General features: G+C 47.8%; 11 protein-coding genes across 11 annotated transcripts; 6 read left to right on the top strand and 5 right to left on the bottom strand.

Moving 5' to 3' along the window:
* Nucleotides 1-232: 232 nt before the first annotated feature.
* Nucleotides 233-1,069, top strand: FVEG_03067 (hypothetical protein; the record flags this gene model as incomplete). Its single annotated transcript, XM_018890639.1, has 1 exon — nt 233-1,069. One exon carries the CDS (start codon nt 233-235, stop codon nt 1,067-1,069), a length of 837 nt encoding a protein of 278 aa, XP_018746984.1.
* Nucleotides 1,070-1,097: 28 nt separating this feature from the next.
* Nucleotides 1,098-2,729, bottom strand: FVEG_03068 (hypothetical protein; the record flags this gene model as incomplete). Its single annotated transcript, XM_018890640.1, has 1 exon — nt 1,098-2,729. The coding sequence occupies one exon, from the start codon at nt 2,727-2,729 to the stop codon at nt 1,098-1,100; it is 1,632 nt and encodes a 543-aa protein (XP_018746985.1).
* A 541-nt stretch (nt 2,730-3,270) lies between these two features.
* FVEG_15175 (xylan 1,4-beta-xylosidase) lies at nt 3,271-4,923 on the top strand (the record flags this gene model as incomplete). Its single annotated transcript, XM_018904294.1, has 1 exon — nt 3,271-4,923. The coding sequence occupies one exon, from the start codon at nt 3,271-3,273 to the stop codon at nt 4,867-4,869; it is 1,599 nt and encodes a 532-aa protein (XP_018746986.1). The 3' UTR covers nt 4,870-4,923.
* A 483-nt stretch (nt 4,924-5,406) lies between these two features.
* FVEG_03069 (hypothetical protein) lies at nt 5,407-6,294 on the top strand. Its single transcript, XM_018890641.1, has one exon. It carries the CDS (start codon nt 5,580-5,582, stop codon nt 5,865-5,867), a length of 288 nt encoding a protein of 95 aa, XP_018746987.1. The 5' UTR covers nt 5,407-5,579; the 3' UTR covers nt 5,868-6,294.
* Nucleotides 6,295-6,481: 187 nt separating this feature from the next.
* On the top strand, nt 6,482-8,520 carry FVEG_03070 (hypothetical protein). The gene is made up of 2 exons (XM_018890642.1): nt 6,482-6,831; nt 6,893-8,520. The coding sequence occupies exons 1-2, from the start codon at nt 6,715-6,717 to the stop codon at nt 8,327-8,329; spliced, it is 1,554 nt and encodes a 517-aa protein (XP_018746988.1). The 5' UTR covers nt 6,482-6,714; the 3' UTR covers nt 8,330-8,520.
* Nucleotides 8,521-9,223: 703 nt separating this feature from the next.
* On the bottom strand, nt 9,224-9,484 carry FVEG_15176 (hypothetical protein; the record flags this gene model as incomplete). Its single annotated transcript, XM_018904295.1, has 1 exon — nt 9,224-9,484. The coding sequence occupies one exon, from the start codon at nt 9,482-9,484 to the stop codon at nt 9,224-9,226; it is 261 nt and encodes an 86-aa protein (XP_018746989.1).
* Nucleotides 9,485-9,704: 220 nt separating this feature from the next.
* On the bottom strand, nt 9,705-10,398 carry FVEG_15177 (hypothetical protein; the record flags this gene model as incomplete). The annotated part of the gene is made up of 2 exons (XM_018904296.1): nt 9,705-9,951; nt 10,310-10,398. 2 exons carry the CDS (start codon nt 10,396-10,398, stop codon nt 9,705-9,707), a joined length of 336 nt encoding a protein of 111 aa, XP_018746990.1.
* Nucleotides 10,399-10,605: 207 nt separating this feature from the next.
* FVEG_03071 (hypothetical protein) lies at nt 10,606-11,843 on the top strand (the record flags this gene model as incomplete). The annotated part of the gene is made up of 3 exons (XM_018890643.1): nt 10,606-11,181; nt 11,233-11,574; nt 11,625-11,843. 3 exons carry the CDS (start codon nt 10,606-10,608, stop codon nt 11,700-11,702), a joined length of 996 nt encoding a protein of 331 aa, XP_018746991.1. The 3' UTR covers nt 11,703-11,843.
* Nucleotides 11,844-11,966: 123 nt separating this feature from the next.
* On the bottom strand, nt 11,967-14,034 carry FVEG_03072 (hypothetical protein; the record flags this gene model as incomplete). The annotated part of the gene is made up of 5 exons (XM_018890644.1): nt 11,967-12,126; nt 12,179-12,304; nt 12,368-12,949; nt 12,999-13,231; nt 13,279-14,034. 5 exons carry the CDS (start codon nt 14,032-14,034, stop codon nt 11,967-11,969), a joined length of 1,857 nt encoding a protein of 618 aa, XP_018746992.1.
* A 44-nt stretch (nt 14,035-14,078) lies between these two features.
* On the bottom strand, nt 14,079-16,158 carry FVEG_15178 (hypothetical protein). The gene has a single exon (XM_018904297.1). The coding sequence runs from the start codon at nt 15,963-15,965 to the stop codon at nt 14,433-14,435; it is 1,533 nt and encodes a 510-aa protein (XP_018746993.1). The 5' UTR covers nt 15,966-16,158; the 3' UTR covers nt 14,079-14,432.
* FVEG_03073 (hypothetical protein) lies at nt 14,262-14,417 on the top strand (the record flags this gene model as incomplete). The annotated part of the gene is made up of 1 exon (XM_018890645.1): nt 14,262-14,417. The coding sequence occupies one exon, from the start codon at nt 14,262-14,264 to the stop codon at nt 14,415-14,417; it is 156 nt and encodes a 51-aa protein (XP_018746994.1).
* Nucleotides 16,159-16,769: the final 611 nt, after the last annotated feature.

Below are 16,769 nucleotides of genomic sequence, written 5' to 3'. Positions count from 1 at the left end.
ACATCTCACATCACCAGCGGGAAATCTCTCCTATTCTCGCTCTTCTCGCTTTGTTCGGCTTATTGCATGGCAAGGAGTTCTAGTGCTTATTCTATCTGCGGTCATGACTCCACTGAAGGCTCTTCCAGCCCCTCAACCCCATGGAGCCATTCTTGGTATAAAGGGCTTCCAACGTCAGCTTACGGTGATCTCAAGCCATAACTCGATAGCTCAATAAACCAAACTCTTCAAAATGGCGACGTCTCAGAGCAAAGACCTCCCTTCTTCCTCATACTTTTCAGCATTCGCGGCAAACTATCTTCAACAAACCGGAAGAAGCACATACCGTGTCCTTGACTTGGCTTTCGATAGTATTCAAGCCACGAAGCCTATCACCAAAGACTCGGCGATTCATGATAATGCTGCCGGCCCCGGAATAGCAGCCTTGGTTGTGGTTGACAGACTTGCTGCTGATGATGTCCCTCGGATTCTGGTGACGGATAATGTACCTCCAATGGTCCAAGCTGCCAGAGAATCTTTTACTTCGTTCCCACAGATCGAAGCGAAGGTTCTCGATTCTCAAAATCTGGAGGGAATTCCTGATGAGCGTTTCACACACAGCATCCTCAACTTCAGTGTTTATACTCTAGCCGACCCCGTCAAGGGCGTCCAAGAGATCTACCGTACGCTCCAGCCTGGCGGCCTAGCTGTCATCTCGTGCTGGAAACGGTTTGGAGTTGGTGAACTCATCCACGCTGCCCAAGCTATTGTCCGACCAGACCTTGCACCTCTGAAAATGCCCCATCCTGAATTCTTTGAACCAGGTGTCTTGGAAAATACGACGATCAAAGCTGGATTTGACTCTTCCAAGTTCAAACTTGTGGAGGATAGTATCGTCGTCAGTGGGACTGAACTGGAAGATGGACTGAAGAAATTTATGCTGGGAGATCTGATGCGTCCTGCTCGAGCGGGATATACTGATGAGGAGGAGAAGAAGTGGCCAGAGGCTGTTGAAGAGGTACTCAAGAAGGAAGTTGAAAATCATGGAGGGATCAAGTTTGAGAGCTGGGTTCTTCTAGCTCGGAAGTAGAGGGACTGGGTCTTTTAGCTACCAGACCTTAGTTTTTGAGGATTATCTGATCATGAAGAGCTATCATAGCCACCATTTCACCATCGCGAATATGATAGGTCGACTGAGGACATATCTTGACTATTCCTGATCGAATACCATTCTCCCAAAGAGTATTGGGTCGATATAAATCATTCTTCTCCTTAAGAATGGCAAGATGAGACTTGATACCTTCTATATCATCCTTCCTGACTATCCATCCAATAGTCAACGGAGACGAACCTTTTAGGTTTGGCTTGCATTGGAATGCAAGTCTGGCATAAAAAAGATCATCCTTAGAGGGGAGAAACGTGAATGATTCTGAATCCCAGCTCTTGGACCCTGATGCTTCAAGGACTGTCAATGACATCGTCTCCATAGCGCAACCCAGAACAACCGTGGAGGGTTTGTTTCTGCCATATAGTGGACAGTTGTGGCGAATGAAATACTGAATATAAATATGTGTTGGCTTGATTGAAAGCGTACGTGTCGTTTCGACCTCGCGAACTAGTTGCTCTCCCGTATTGATTCGAGCGTATTGGCCACAGCTATCCAACCGTCCAAGTCTGATGCCATACCATATATCTTTCCTCGGATTTGACTGATGAGTGATATCCAGGATGGCGTAGAATTCATCAGATCCTGCATTATATTCCACCAAACGAACCTGTAAGTGCAAGCCTTTATTCGTCATTTCATATGGTATGTCAACTTGCTTTGGTAATATACCACGGCAGTGATCGCTGTCAAAGTTCCATGGCGAAGGAGCAAGAAGACCACTGAATGTTGGCGCTGGCGAAGTTGGCTCTGAGCGCCATGCGAACAGTGTATGGTCTGGCTGTTTTCTGATGATCTCCTCTTGCAGCCGTATGAAAGCATGCTTCCCTTCGCCGTAGAGGAGGGGCATATGAACGTCAAAGATTCCCAGTAAGCAGTATGCCTGATCTTCTATACGAGTTGTTCGTCGCCTTGCTGCCCATGACATTCTCGTAGCAGCTGAGAAGGATCCAAGATCGCCGACATAAAGGACCTTCCTGGGAATACCAGTGATCTGGGCTACTTGACTCGCCAGACTCATGCCCTCAAGCTCTTGAGGATCTCCTTCTTCATCGGCAGTTGTATCCATACGAAAGAAACCATTGACGAGGTGTTCTCTGTAGCGATTCTTTGATATCTCTCCGATCATGGTCCAGTTTGCATCGAAGAACTGACGAGCTCGCGGAGCTAAGAGTTCTTGTAGTGTCCAACCCCGTGTAAACCACCGTGCTTCTCCGAGAGACTCGTCAACTTGAGCCGAGTATTCCTTGTGGACCACGTCTTCAAGGTATATATAGCAGACAGCCGAGTTTCGATACCATGAGAACATGGAGTTGATGGCTTCTGAGAGTTCTGCGCTGCTAGACTTGTCAATGCAACAGGTATCGACCCAGCAGTAGTCGAGCCCGTCTTTCTGAGCTTGCTTGGCGCATAATTCGATCTTTCTATAGCCTTTTTTGAGCTTCACGTCGGATGAGTTGGCGAGCATCTCTTGAAAGAGGACCTCCTCACTAGCTTGACCCCATGTATGTGATAAGATTGCATATTCAGGGATGTTGCTATAGAACTCCTCGAGCTTCAACGTCGAAACGTTGATGAGATACATATTGTCAATTGTTCTGGAGTATATCGAAAAGAATACTAGGAAATGATGGAAGTCAGCTTGAGGAGCTGAGTTGCAGAAAATAAACGCATGGTCGCTGTGGCTATCCAAGATGGCTATTGGTTGCAGCACTTATAAGCGAGCAGGGTAATTCTCCGCATCCAAGCTAGAAGGACTCGTGTACCATTAGTCAGACTTAGTCTGGCCTTATAGAAGATATTTTCGAGTTCTTCTTGCATCAATAGAGGCTGATGATCATTTCACGTTATCATGCTTGTTACGACATCTCCTATAAGGCAATTCTTAGCGCATGCACTTAGGAGCGATACTCCGCGAGAGTGGGGAGATGGTCTGATGGATCTGCATCACACCCATATATCTTGGGCCTAATGATCAATCAGATTCGTCAGGCTAAACGGCTTGCTTTTGGTCTGTTGGTGAAGTAAAATAGCGATTCCTGCGGGGTCAGAGTATAAGTTCGTGTGGCAGCCAACCTATATCCTCACTTCAGTTTTTTGAATTTCAAGTCTATAGAAACACCAAGATGCCTACCATTCGTAATCCTATCCTGCCTGGATTCAATCCGGATCCTTCGATTGTCAGAGTCGGTATTGATTACTATATCGCCACGTCCACGTTCGAATGGTTTCCAGGCGTCCAGATTCATCATTCTACTGATCTTGCAAACTGGAAGCTCATCACTCGTCCCCTGGATCGCGAAAGCCTTTTAGATATGAAGGGAGATCCAGATAGTGGCGGGATCTGGGCACCTTGTCTTTCACACGACGGCCAGAAGTTTTGGCTTGTATATACTGACGTGAAGAGAAAGGACGGGACATTCTGGGACTTGAAGAATTATATCACAAACTCTGAGTCCATCTATGGCCCTTGGACAGATCCCATTCACTCCAACTCTTCAGGCATAGACCCTTCACTATTCCACGATGATGACGGTAGAAAATGGTTTGTCAATCAGAGGAGAGACCACCGCTTCCCAATCAGAGATCATTTCTGTGGCATCATGATGCAGGAGTTTGACCCAGAGGCTGGAAATCTTATTGGTCCACAGAAAAAGATCTTCAATGGGACTGAAATTGGTATAACGGAGGGACCACATATTTACAAACGGAACGGGTGGTATTATCTTCTTACAGCCGAAGGTGGAACTTCATACGATCACTCATGCACTCTTGCTCGATCTCGAAGCATCTGGGGGCCTTACGAGCTGCATCCGGATAAGTACATTCTTTCCTCAAGAGAGTCTCCGTCGGCAGAACTTCAGCGCGCAGGGCACGGTGATCTTGTTGAGACACCAGACGGAAGAACATATCTGGTTCATCTTCTCAGTCGGCCGATAACAGAGAAACGCCGGAGTGTTCTTGGACGAGAAACAGCTATTCAAGAAGCATTTTGGAAAGATGATGACTGGTTATACGTTAAGAACGGGCCAGTACCTTCGACACTGGTTGATGTGCCGGGTACACGAGATCAAGATGACCACTGGCGAGAGATTCGATACACTTTCGACAATGGTTTGCCAATCGATTTTCAGTGGCTTCGCACACCAGAGCCAGAGAAAATATTCTCTACCAATGGAAAATTGGTCCTGTACGGGCGTGATGCTATTGGTTCCTGGTTCGAACAAGCCCTCGTAGCTCGTCGCCAGACTCATTTCTCTTATGACGCTGAGACACTTATCGACTTCAAACCTGAGAACGAACGCGAGTTTGCAGGTCTGACAGCTTATTACAGCCGTTTCAACTTTTTCTATCTTCACATCACGGCTAATGAAGATGGCGAGAGACTCTTGTCTATAATGAGCTCGGAAGAATCATGGCCTACGGGGTCACTCCAGATCCATCATCTTGATCCAATTAGTCTCCCACCAGCAGGAAAGGTCAAATTGGCGCTCACTATAAGAGAGGCAGAGTTGCAGTTCTATTACTCTATTGAAGATACGCCACTTGAGAAGTACGGACCTGTCTTGGACGCTTCTCAACTTTCAGACGAGTGTAGCTGTGGTCCACGAGGTTCGGGCGGTTCTTTCACTGGTGCGTTTGTTGGTATGGCTTGCTCGGACTTGAACGGGAATGGCAAGTTGGCAGAGTTTGAGTATTTTGTGTATCGCCCTGTGAAGATATAAGAAGAGGGTGCTTAGTAGCTGAGATCCTATAACAGCTGACGATGATAAACACGATAACTATCAACGCGATGGTGGTACTTGGCCTAAAGTATGTTTTGAATGATGCAATTCTTGAAAGTGCCGAGAGTAACAATCATCTTGAGTTTCATCTCCATCGATTAGTAAAATCTAAATTCCCCATAAACTCAAACATCAGCGGATTCCTCCGCGGAGCTCCCGGCCTCTGTTTCGGAGCAGTTGACAAAAAGTCGGATCGCCGCGATCGAAGCCGTTGCCCAGAACAAGAACAGCAACTACTCTTGATGGAGCTCATTGCGGCGCGTCTTACGCACTATCAGGAGAGTGTCAGCCTTATCGGGATTCCGCAGCACACCAATTCGATACGCGTGTTGAAGGGATGAGCCTCACTCGCACTTTGCAATTGGCGAGCTGGCGAGTGGTAAAGGGGCGGATAAGCCGGAATCGGAATATTGGGCGAGCTAAGCCACGACGACTAACATCGAGGCTACGTAGATGATCATGCTGATCAGTCGAGACAGCGACTCCAAAAATAACGGATTTGTCTTATATATAAAGTCTCAGTCTTGAATTAAGAGGACGATGATTCGAATAGATCATTCCATTGTATTCGTCACTACCACTGTATCATTGGCATCACAGCTTCCCTTCTCATCATCTCACAAACCCTGCTCAAATCTGACTTTGCAACCATGTCGATCGTCATGAACCATATCAAGGGCTTCCTATCAGGAAACTCAATGACAAACTCATCGAACCAATACTACTCAACATCTGAAAAGAACCCAAACTCCTACCAATTGCAAACTGCATCGCACAATGATCCAACTCCCCCGCCCCAATACTCTTCAGAACCTACCTGTGGCCAGCACACGCCAAAGCCAGTGATCCTAGAATTCCAGCGGCCGTCGCAGGAAGGCTACCGGATATCTCGGCCAGAGGGCAGGAATGGCCAGCGATTTCTATATCGCCATGATTGAAACATTCTTTGGTCACTAGGAGCGATGATACCCTACCAACCATTCTTTCTGTCTCTGGAGGGTTCAAAGTCTCTTAAAATTGCTTTCAGAGACTTTGCGGATATCATGCATTTATAGCGAGATACCCCGCTGTGGGTACTGCTTCAGGCACCATCATCACTAAGGTAAATCGGCGGAAAGACAGTGGGGTCCAGGGCCAACATGAAAACGGAAGGAAAAATCTGAAACTCGAAGGAATAGGAATAGAATGGACAGACCATCTCAACCTCGGTCCAGGATTGATCGGCATATAGGGTCGATGCTACAGGGTGCGGGACCCTAACAAGGCTATAAATTAGAGTGTAACTGTAACGTCGAAACAGGGCTGAAGTTTCGTATCAATTGAACTCTCGTCATACCCGTCCACTTTAAAAAACTTATTTGGAGAGAGAGAGAGAGAGAGAGAGAGAGAATCTCTTTGGCTCAGACACCATTATCATCACGTGAAATGATTAAAGACGCTGTACCTGTAACGGCTGCACTTAAGAAAAACACGCCAACAAGCGTGCTAAGAACGCCATGGCACGCTGACAAGAGCCCAAAGACGGCTGCACAGCGAATCTTAGAGCTTACATCAGATCTGAAATTGGACAAGTGGGGTATCGTACGCCATCCCCCTTACTACGTAGTGTACTATCGATTTCTCTCCCTGATCAAGTTTAACACGCAACCCCTATCTTTACCTATCTATATTTACCTGGGGAGATCCTTATTCAACACAATGTTTTAAGTGTCCCTGGGTCGCTCGTTTCCTGCATCAGTCATTCGTTCATTCATTCGCTTCTTGTGTGTTGAGAGTAGCAAAAAGATGGCCATCGCTGCCATGTCGGAAAAAACATCGCCTTACCGCCGAACGGCGATGGTGGCTGCATGCGTATTGGTCTTTTTTATCCTTTTTGAGACTTATTATCTTTATTCAGATGCCGTGGGTTCCGTTCAGGCCTCGCCCTCATTTGCTGCCTCGTAAGAACTGACACTTGCCGCAGTGGACACCTTCACATGGGTTATCGTCTGGATCCAAATCGACCGGGGCTTCACCATCGGTCCATGCGCCCTCGAAGCCAAAGAAGAAGGTCATCAAGACGTCGCAGCTGCATTTCCTGCTGCCCGCCTCGAATCCGAATGATATGTTCTGCGCCATCGTCACCTCCGCCCTTGTAAACCGATATCCCGCCCCGTACATGGTCGGCTGGAAGGGCGAGGGCAAATACAACGCTTCCGCCGCGCATACAGCTAAGCTGTACTCGATCAAGAAGTACCTCGACGAACTCCCCCAGGGCGGAGACGATGACGACCTCGTATTCTTCGGCGATGGATACGATGTCATGGCCCAGCTGCCCGTCGAGGTTGTGATTGAGCGCTACTTTAAGGTTGCTGCTGATGCCGACCGCCGGTTGGCTGACCGTTTTGGCATAACCGTTGAGGAAGCCCACAAACGCGGACTGAAGCAAACTCTATTCTGGGGTGCCGACAAGATGTGTTGGCCGGCCCTACACGAGGCCCAGTGCACCAAGATCCCCGGATCCCATCTCCCTGGTAACGTCTATGGTCCCAAGACTGGCGGCGGTGATGTCACATATCGCGACGCCAAGTACTTCAATTCAGGAAGTGTCATTGGACCTGTCGGGGATTTGCGCAACTTTATCAACGCTGGCATTGCCAGTTTGGAGGAGACTTTTGACCCCAACTTTAAATACAAGACGTCGGATCAGATCTACCTCGCTAGACTCTATGCGCGCCAGGAGCTCTCTCGCGCCGAGCAGCTTGAGAATGATTACATGATGGCCAGCATGGGCGACAATGCCACCACTATCGAAACAAAGAACATCACTGAGTACCATGCCGCCATCGATTTCGAGTCGGATTTCGTGCAGACTGGATGTTTCGCCCATAGATGGATGAACAAGCTCAACTACAACAACTCGGATAACACAGCCACCATGTTCAAGGATGTCTACGACGTGGGCAAGAACTTCAAGCCCTATCGCATCCAGATGCCATCGAACGTATACCACTCTCTCATCAAGGTCTTCAAATCTCTCCCCGCCGAGCTAGCCACAATGTCCGCCCGTGACTGGGTAGGCAGCCTAGATCTCGACACAAACGTCGCTACACGCAGCATCTTCGGCTTCTACCATGCCACATGCAGCAAGCGAAACCTCATCTCCGACTTCAAGAAGTACTGGTTCCACCCCTACGCCATGCCTCTGTTGCAGGCCGGATTCAAAGCTACGAGGCAAGATGCGCCCATCACTGATAAGCTCATTGACGGACGCAAGTGGATTTACAAGACAGTATATCCCGACTCGGGAGCACCAGAGGATCAACTCGGTGGTGTCTTAACAGACTTCAAGAACGAGACATACATTTCCTTTTCGACCCTATGCGGCGACTATTTAGACATTCTTGAGCCTCGACACTAAAATATGAAATTGTAATGACATTGGTTAGCGGAGTAAAGGTGTATTGGCATAAAGGATCAGGGCAAATTAGGATTACCTACTGTATAACAACACTACACGGCTTCAATGTTTTTTATTATATCTTCAAGGAATCAGGAAATCTGGTTAAGAATATACCACTAGTGACTTGACAAGACTGGGCAACGTATGCCGTGCCTTTAGAATCGCCATGTGCTAACTAAGTGTATACAAGTAGGTGCCTCTTCAGCAAACCTAATTGTCTAATTCCTGGAGCGGATGTCTGATATCCGACTTGGTCATGTAGTCCAGCTCATCAGCTGACATCTGTGACAGCTTGCGCCTCAGTCTGGAAGCTATGATGCGACAGCTCGATCATAATGGTTGGCGGATATCATATCGCCTATATTATATGTTCTATAGGAGACGCGGGGGCGAATACGAAAACCCTAATAAGTGCTGATGCTATTGGAGTATAGGTAACATTGTGACAGATCCATGTCCTACCTGATAGATTGATACAGGATCAAAAGTCTATCAGCACGATCTCATATCAAATGGCGACATAGTCGAGCGGCTCAAGGTAACTGGGTCCATACCAGAGTACCTGTACCTACAGGTAAGTTCCTTGGAGGAAGACCTCCGCTCAATCTTACGAGAGCGGCCCGGAATGAGAACGGGAAGTGGGAGCGGACAAGGGCCGCTCGAGTCCGTTCATGTCAACGTCACCCGCAGTGAGAAAAGTAAGCCACTGGCGCTACAATTTCAAGACTTTCCAATTAATCAATTAATTAATTAATTAATTACATCTCATGTTGCAAATATTCCAAATTACGGATCAGTGGTGCGGACTCTCTATTGTCTCCGCCCGACCTTCATATCCATCTTCGCTCTGAATCAACAAGCGGCTTGAATCAGGTGTTCATCACCCTTCAAGACGCCCTTCTCCTGAAGATCCTTCTTCAAGTCTTCCGGCGCCTCCTTATTTGTTTCAACTACATAATTCCCCTCCTTCTTCTCGCATACCCATGTCCAGGCGCCGAACTTGTCGCAGAGAGCTTTGTAGAACTCTTGTTCATTCTTTACCAGCTCTTGGGGGATCTTGTGGGTTGTGAAGGGAAGAGTGCGGCTAAAGGCTGTTTCGTACTCGGGAGCCATGGCGATATTGTTTGTTTTCAGTTTGGTGTTTTAATGGTTTGGAATGCAATATTTATACTCGATTCAAGACACTGAATCTCGCATGACACGCTCGACATATGATCAAGATACAGTCATTCCTTGGTACGATTCACTTCACTGTATGCTTTTATAGTAATCTGATTCACTGCTGTACTGCCGAATCAAGCGACTTTATTCCATTTTCTCACTATCAACAAGGCTAGTCTTGCTCCAGAGCTTCCTTCTCTTGCAGTTTTTTCTTCAAGTCCATCGACCTATCATCATTTGTTTCGATTGTGATCGTTTCCTTTGTTGCGTCATAGCGATTGACGAATTTAAAGTCCCAGGCTCCGAAAATGTCAATGAGTGCTTCGTCAAGCTTGGTATTGTCCTTCACCAACTTCTTTGGAATCTCGTGCTTGTAGATTGGAAGTGTGGGGTCAAAGGCCATGATGTGACTTGTTTTGCTGTTTGGCTGGAGTAGTTTATCTATAACAGTCGTTTCTTCTAGTGGCTTATTTAGCTATATTTAATTGAATAGCTATAATGTTGGCTTTTTCTGTTGTTGTGTTACTGGGGAGTTGGCTATTGCGGTCCTTTTTATATTCAACTTTAACAGACAGTGATTAACCATTGCACGCTGCTATACTCATCTTAACCATCCAGGGCTGGAGTGACTGAGTCTATCGGCTAGATCAGTGAATGCCATCGATCAGGCAAACACTCCCCATATCAACCACAGTGAATCGCCCACGAAAAAGAACTGGAGAGTCGGGGGTCAGTTCCTCCGTCATTGGAAAACGATAATGAGATTGAGTTTATTACGCCGGCTCCGGACCCACACTCGGAGCGGCAGAGCGGACAATTATGGGGCCAGGAGCGGCATCCGCTGCCAGCAACTTCAACAACGACATGACAATCGATGGCGACAGCGAGAGACTCTATAATGCTGATAAAGCATAACTGCAGATTTTTCATCACAAATATCTAGTCATTTTCATGAGATTGGCTATATAAGGAGGTCTTCCCCTCGACCCAGACAGCACTCATCAACTTCACTCAACAGCTATCTATTGTATTCTTGACTTCAACCCCCTCAACTCACTATCCCAACTTCAACAATGTCTCCCAAGCTCATCGTTATTCTCGGAGCCACAGGCAATCAAGGTGGTTCCGTCGCCGAAGTCTTCCTCTCCGAGCCAGGCTGGAAGGTCCGCGCCCTCACCCGCAACACCTCCAGCGCCAAAGCCAAAGCTCTATCTTCCAAGGGCGCTGAAGTCGTCCAAGCAGATCTCGATGACCCTTCTTCTTTGGAGGCAGCATTCCAGGGGGCTCACGCTATCTTCGCTGTCAGCGACTTCTGGGGTCTTTACTATAACGAGTCCAACAGATCCAAGACTAAACCTGGTCAGGCCCTCAATGACTGGGCCGCTCAGCATGAAGAACAGCAGCTGAAGAATGTCATTGACATTGCCGCTAAAGTTCCCACTCTCGACCGCTTTATTCTCTCCTCTCTGTCTCATTCGGAGAAGTGGTCTAAAGGTAAATATACTCGTGTCTACCACTTTGATGGCAAGGCTCGAGCGACGGAGTATGCTCAAAGGGAGCAACCTGATCTGTGGGCCAAGACAAGTGTCTACCAAGCTGGTCTTTTTTTAAGCAACTTTGTTCTTTTACCGCCGAATCAGCCTTTCAAGGTCAGTCCATGATATATTCACTGTAAGCGAACGCAGTTAACGCATGTCTAGAACGCCGATGGAGTCGCTCACTTCGTCTCAACTCTTGACGTCGACACAAAGCTCCCCTACATCTCCCCTGAAGAGGATACCGGCCCCTTCGTCAAGGCACTCATCGTTGATGAACCTGCAGGCCACAACCTCATCGCCTACAGAGAGTGGCTATCTGCCAATGACATCGCTGCTACCTTCACAAAAGCCACTGGTGTCCCGTCAAAGGCCATCAAGGACGACAATTCTATCCCCCCCGGTGTGTCTGACGAGTTGTTGGGCGAGATGATTGACTGTTTTTCCTACTTTAATGAGTTTGGCTACGAGGGTCGAGATGACCCAACTGTGGTTCATCCTCGCAGTGTAAGTTCATAATCGCCTTTACTTTGACACAATCACTTACTCCAGTTTAGCTCAAGTCTGCACCAAAACTCAGCACTGCTGAGGAATACTTCAAGAAGCAGGACTGGTCCAAGGTCTTTGGATCTTAAGAGGAGTCCCCGAAAGGTATTGGCTGAATACTATTGCAATCACTATAGGAGATGGACTGTAGATATAGTTGTCGCAAAAATGTTCTTGTTGCCTATGTTATATCTCTAAGAGATTAGCTAGAATCGAATCATGTATACGCCTTGACCTCCTCTTGTACATTGTAGCCACCTCACATCACTTCCTTAGAGCATATCGCTATAATCACTCCCTACATCCGGCAGCTTCTTGGACAATCCGCCATCCTTCTTGGTAGTCAGCTCTTCCTAAGTGGCAAGTTTCTTCAACTTGTCAAATCGCGGTGTTCCGAAGCCAGTGGCGGGATCCCATCCTTTGACGGCGTCCCATCCCGCGTTGGGGATCTCGGGAGAAGGGAACCCTTCCAGACTAACACCGGGGCAGCCTGACGTCTTTCCCTCCAAGATGCTAGGGGCTGGGTTAGCAACTTTTCAACGACGCCAACTATTCGGATACTTACTCGGTAAACCCTGCCTGGCCAGTTTTGTAGAGCCAGGGGTTCAGGAATCCCATCGCAGACTTGCCCTTCTTGAACCTTTCGTTGTTGAGCAAAGCAATTATCGCACCAACTGTAGGGGCCGCCGCACTTGAGTCTTTATGTCAGTCAGGTACGTTGGCTAGGTACGTTTTGCATGAACACACAACTTACCTGGTTCCACCTGCAGTGAATTGTTGGCCATTGACCATAACTTGATGGCCACTTGCGAGAGCAGAAACGTCGGGGAATGCTCTCCCGTCCTTGCTAATATAGTTCTTCCATTGCCTCCATTTCTTCTCATTCTTCTTCAGATAGTCTTTCACGACCTTATCCTGGTACGCCGGGCGGGAGAAGAGATCTGAGAAGCCGCCGCCACCAGATTGATCATACTCAGTATCCAACCAAGCCCTTTCGGGACTGTTTCTCTCTGTGCCGCCAACGGACGTCACATATGGGCAGACGCTGGGCCAAGTCGGGAGGAATTTCGTAGTGTTCTTTCCATCGTTTGACTGGCACGAGACACCAACGCCGAAATTGCCAGCTGCAACTAGGATTGAGACACCACGTGTGCCGATCTGACCGAATTTGTTGCAAACCTGTCGGGCATACGCCTTGGGAATATGTTGCTCGTAATTACCCCACGAGATGGAGACAACTCGTGGGAGCTTCTTGTCTGGCAGGTTCAAGAGATACTCAGCCAATCCAAGCCAATTCTCAATGGATCGAGTGAAGTCTCCAGGCACCTTCTGCAAGCTGTGATACAGTTAGTGGCGCATATTTGGATGATCCCAAAGATACTCACTCCAAATCCGGACTGAAGTCGTAATTGAAGCCTCCAACAGTAAGATGTTCCACTGGGACTTGGTGGGCCAAGGAGATGGCATACTGGGTGTTCAAATTTCCCTCGTTGCTTCGAATTCTGGCACTCTGTGGGTTCTCTCCACCTGCTGCAGATGCATTGCGGAAAGTGACGCCCTCGAGGTCAGGGGCAAAGCGTCGGAAGAACTCTTGGAGCTGCGCGTTTTGAGCAGTCATCTAACATATGTCAGTAAACAGCCTACCAGGACGCCAAGTATACTTACGTTGAGGAAGCTGACGACTGTGTATAAGGATCCCTTCTCCGCCTTTGGATAGTTCTTTGGCATCTTGTAGATCTCTCGAATGCAGGCGGGCGTCAGTTCCGTCTTGCACTTCTCCAAGTTTATGGGTCCCGGGCCGCCATTATTACCGTCCTTTGGTGGCTTCTTTCCGTACTTGTCGTCTCGTTTTGTGAGTCTGAGCCCGGAGTCATCGATATTTCCTTTTTTATCAAAGACAGGAAAGAATGTGGTGGGCTGGATAGTTGCAATATGGTGGACGATCTCATGAGGAACTGAGTACTCTCTGGTTCTGACAATCCGTTCATTGTCACGAGCAAAGACAGAGAAGCGGGTGCTCAACATTCCTTCGGCTTGGCTGACAGTCGTGCGCACATGGAGCCATTCGCCCTCGTCACGGACATGGTGCTCGGGGATTCCGGCATCTGTAAGCCAATGCTTGACGGACTGAGTAGCTTCTCCGGATGGATTGAGTAGTGCTTTGGCAGATTCCCGTGAGAGATATTTGCCGTAACTGGGATGGTCGGGATCTGAGACTCCATAGAGAGTAGTATCAAGCAGCTGGCTATCTTCAGGCTGGAGGCCAATAGAGAAGTCAATGATCTGATCAGGGTCTGGTGAGTCGGATTCCTGCCAGTCGGCAGGGGTCTCATCCAGAGATTCGAGGACAATTGGGCTTGCCAGAACAGAAGTTACACTAAAGAGTAGGCCCCAGACCTTGAGAGAATTGGTCACCAACATGGCGATAGAGATTGAACTGTAAAGAGATATCGATATGAAGATTGCAGGTCTGCTCGTCAAGTTGAGGTTGAGCTTGCTGAGATGCGCAACTATCGGAGGGAACTGGCTGTTTTTGTATCGAATTTGGATATCATATTACGACATCAACTTCAAGATATCAATCATATATCACAGCTTCAATTATGAGCATGTTGGTATTGGAGTTGTGGCTACCTTAGGTATTCTTCATGTTCCCATTCTGGAGGTGGGCGCTGAAGAACAATACTAAGCCACTTCATATTGTTCATGGCAGGTACCACCAACCAGCAGCAACACAATCCTTCCCAGCCGCCCGCGCTCCAGCAGAGCGGGTCCTAGGTATCACTCCTTCCCAAACCAAATAATCACATATACATCCATTATGCCAGCTTAACATTAAGCCCACTCTCCTGCTTGATGTCCTTCAGTAACCAGTCAATCGGAGTAGCATAGGAAATGTCCGAGTCGTCCTTTTGTGCTGGTTTTCCACCTGTCAACATTCCACCAACCCGACCGTACATGTCCAGGATACACGATCCAGAATCTCCATCCTCAGAGAAGGGTTGACGGCGTTGTCCTCTCTTCTTATGCCCAAGAATACACCACTCTTCAGAGATAAACTCTTTTCCTAGTACTGGCATTCGACATACTGACTTAACCTCGTTCGCAACACCGAAGGTGAGGCTTGTACTTCGACCAAACTTTGCCACTACCATAGCGCGCTGATTCTCCAGACTTCGGGAAGCTTCGTTCGGAAATCTTATTTCAAACTCCTGTACAGTTCTAGTGAGATCGTAGGTGTTTGTGTGATGGAATGGAAGCTGTTTCTCAACGCGTCTTCGGTCTTCATCGCCAAGTTCATCATAGAGGACTCTCCACAGTTCTCTATCTGCGCGGGGACCTGCCACGACCATGTTTCTCATTTCGCTGAAGACAGTCTCATGCTTATCTTGGTGTAGTTCAACTAAGGCCCAATCCCTTAGACGATCGGCGCCTGTCTTTGAAGTAACAAGACTGTACTTGGGAGAGTACAAGACATGTCCAATGATACGTGATTTCCTGTCGTGAAGCTTTCCAAATTTTTCCTTCATTTCTTTGGCCCTATCCAGCTCCTCCCTCTGAGCTGGCGTAGCTTTATCTCCAAGGTTCTGAAGCATGGCAGTGTAGTCTGAGAGTTGACGAACAAAATATTCGTAGGTTTCTTGTCCCGGCTGAATGACCATGTTTGGAGCATTGCCGTTATGGTCGTAATCGACATTCGGAAAGCTGTCGTTGAATAGCACATGGCGGCAGGTGACAAAAAGAAGTTTGTCTGTGTCCTTAATGCGAACATAGAACCCTTTGGTGCCTTCGCGAAAAGGAGTCGCCTTATTCGCAATGCAAGCTCCAACAAACTCAGAAAGCTGTGCGTCCATTTGGACATCGTCTGTGATGGGCTGGGACGTCAACTTAGGAGAGTTGAACATGGAAACATAAGCTTCCATTATTTCGACTTCCATATCGTTAATACCGTAACCCTGAAGAATCTTTCGGCAGTCCAGTGTAACCTTGGATCCCAACAGTCTATCAACAGAATTTGGCTGGACAGAGATGAGAAGCTTTGGGAACATTTCGTCTGGCTCAGCAATGGTGCCAGGACGTCGACAGTATCCGAGTCTGAGGATGTCGATCGCTGTCCAGTTGATGTCTTTCAGTGCATTTATGATAGCCGATCGCAGTTCGCTACTCGCCTGGTCCCATAGAGAAACAATTGCGTGTTCCCCAATTGGATCAAGCGTCTTGAGCACCGTCCAGCCATCATGGACAGGGCTCCAGGGCTCATTTGTGTTAGATCTAGCGACAAGTCTGGGACAGCTGAAAAGCCCGACGTAGTATCCATCCGCTTCTTCGTTGGTGATGTTTGTCTCGGCCATGGTAGAACCGGGCTCAGTCTTCTCTTCTTCTTCCTAAGACGGCGAAAAAATGATCTCGGCAAAAGGCGATGGAGGGCGCGACATGATGGCTGATATTTATAGGCAAAGCGGCAAGTAATTAAACTCAAGGTTCATGAATCCGCAAAAGTTTGATGTGAAGGTTGAGTTTTGGCTGATATCTATGTTCTTCACACGAAGCTTTTCTGCCTGCGCTCCCACTCTCGGTGGAGCGCTCCTACCCACTGTGAATCAACAGGCAGCATCCTGCTGAAATTTCGATGTTTCATTGGCCCAAATTCTGCCACTCTTCAGATCACTCTGCCTCTCACCGCCTTCAGATCCAGTATATAATCTCGCCCTGCCCCTCCAAGCTACGCTTTTCCTTTCTTCTTTTCTCCTTAGCTCTCTTTGCCTTTTGGCTTAGATCAAGTGTTAGTATCTGTTCTTTTCAGTTTAATCTCTGAGAAAAGATGTCTAAGGACATCAATCGTGATTATCTCCTATTTTTGAAACTCGAGGTGGTCTCCTCTGTGCTTGCAACATGATTTCCCACCCACAGTGTCCCTGGTATTACACTGCCTCCAGGTGACGAGAGATGCACTTTGAGCTCTTTGTTTATCGTTGCGTGCTCGGGCTTGCCTGGGCAGTGAGAAAAGAACTCCATTCGTCGTGATCATGCTATGTGTGATACGTGATATCGACGACAGATGATGATTGTAGCCCGGAAAAAAGACAGGTCTCGCACCTCCACTCCTGTGCTGTAGATCCCTTTCGTGATCATCGCCACCTAGTGCTAGGCAAATA

This window comes from Fusarium verticillioides, chromosome 5, assembly GCF_000149555.1.
Source record: "Fusarium verticillioides 7600 chromosome 5, whole genome shotgun sequence".
Taxonomy (NCBI): domain Eukaryota; kingdom Fungi; phylum Ascomycota; class Sordariomycetes; order Hypocreales; family Nectriaceae; genus Fusarium; species Fusarium verticillioides.
The sequence above is the reverse complement of the archived record's forward strand: the minus strand, read 5'-3'. Positions and strand labels throughout refer to the sequence as shown.

Coding starts and splice junctions, on each gene's coding strand:
- FVEG_03069 (XM_018890641.1), top strand. CDS start 5,580: ATGTCGATCGTCATGAACCATATCAAGGGCTTCCTATCAGGAAACTCA.
- FVEG_03070 (XM_018890642.1), top strand. CDS start 6,715: ATGGCCATCGCTGCCATGTCGGAAAAAACATCGCCTTACCGCCGAACG. Junction 6,832..6,892: donor ATTATCTTTATTCAGATGCC/GTGGGTTCCGTT, acceptor CACTTGCCGCAG/TGGACACCTTCACATGGGTT.
- FVEG_15178 (XM_018904297.1), bottom strand. CDS start 15,965: ATGGCCGAGACAAACATCACCAACGAAGAAGCGGATGGATACTACGTC.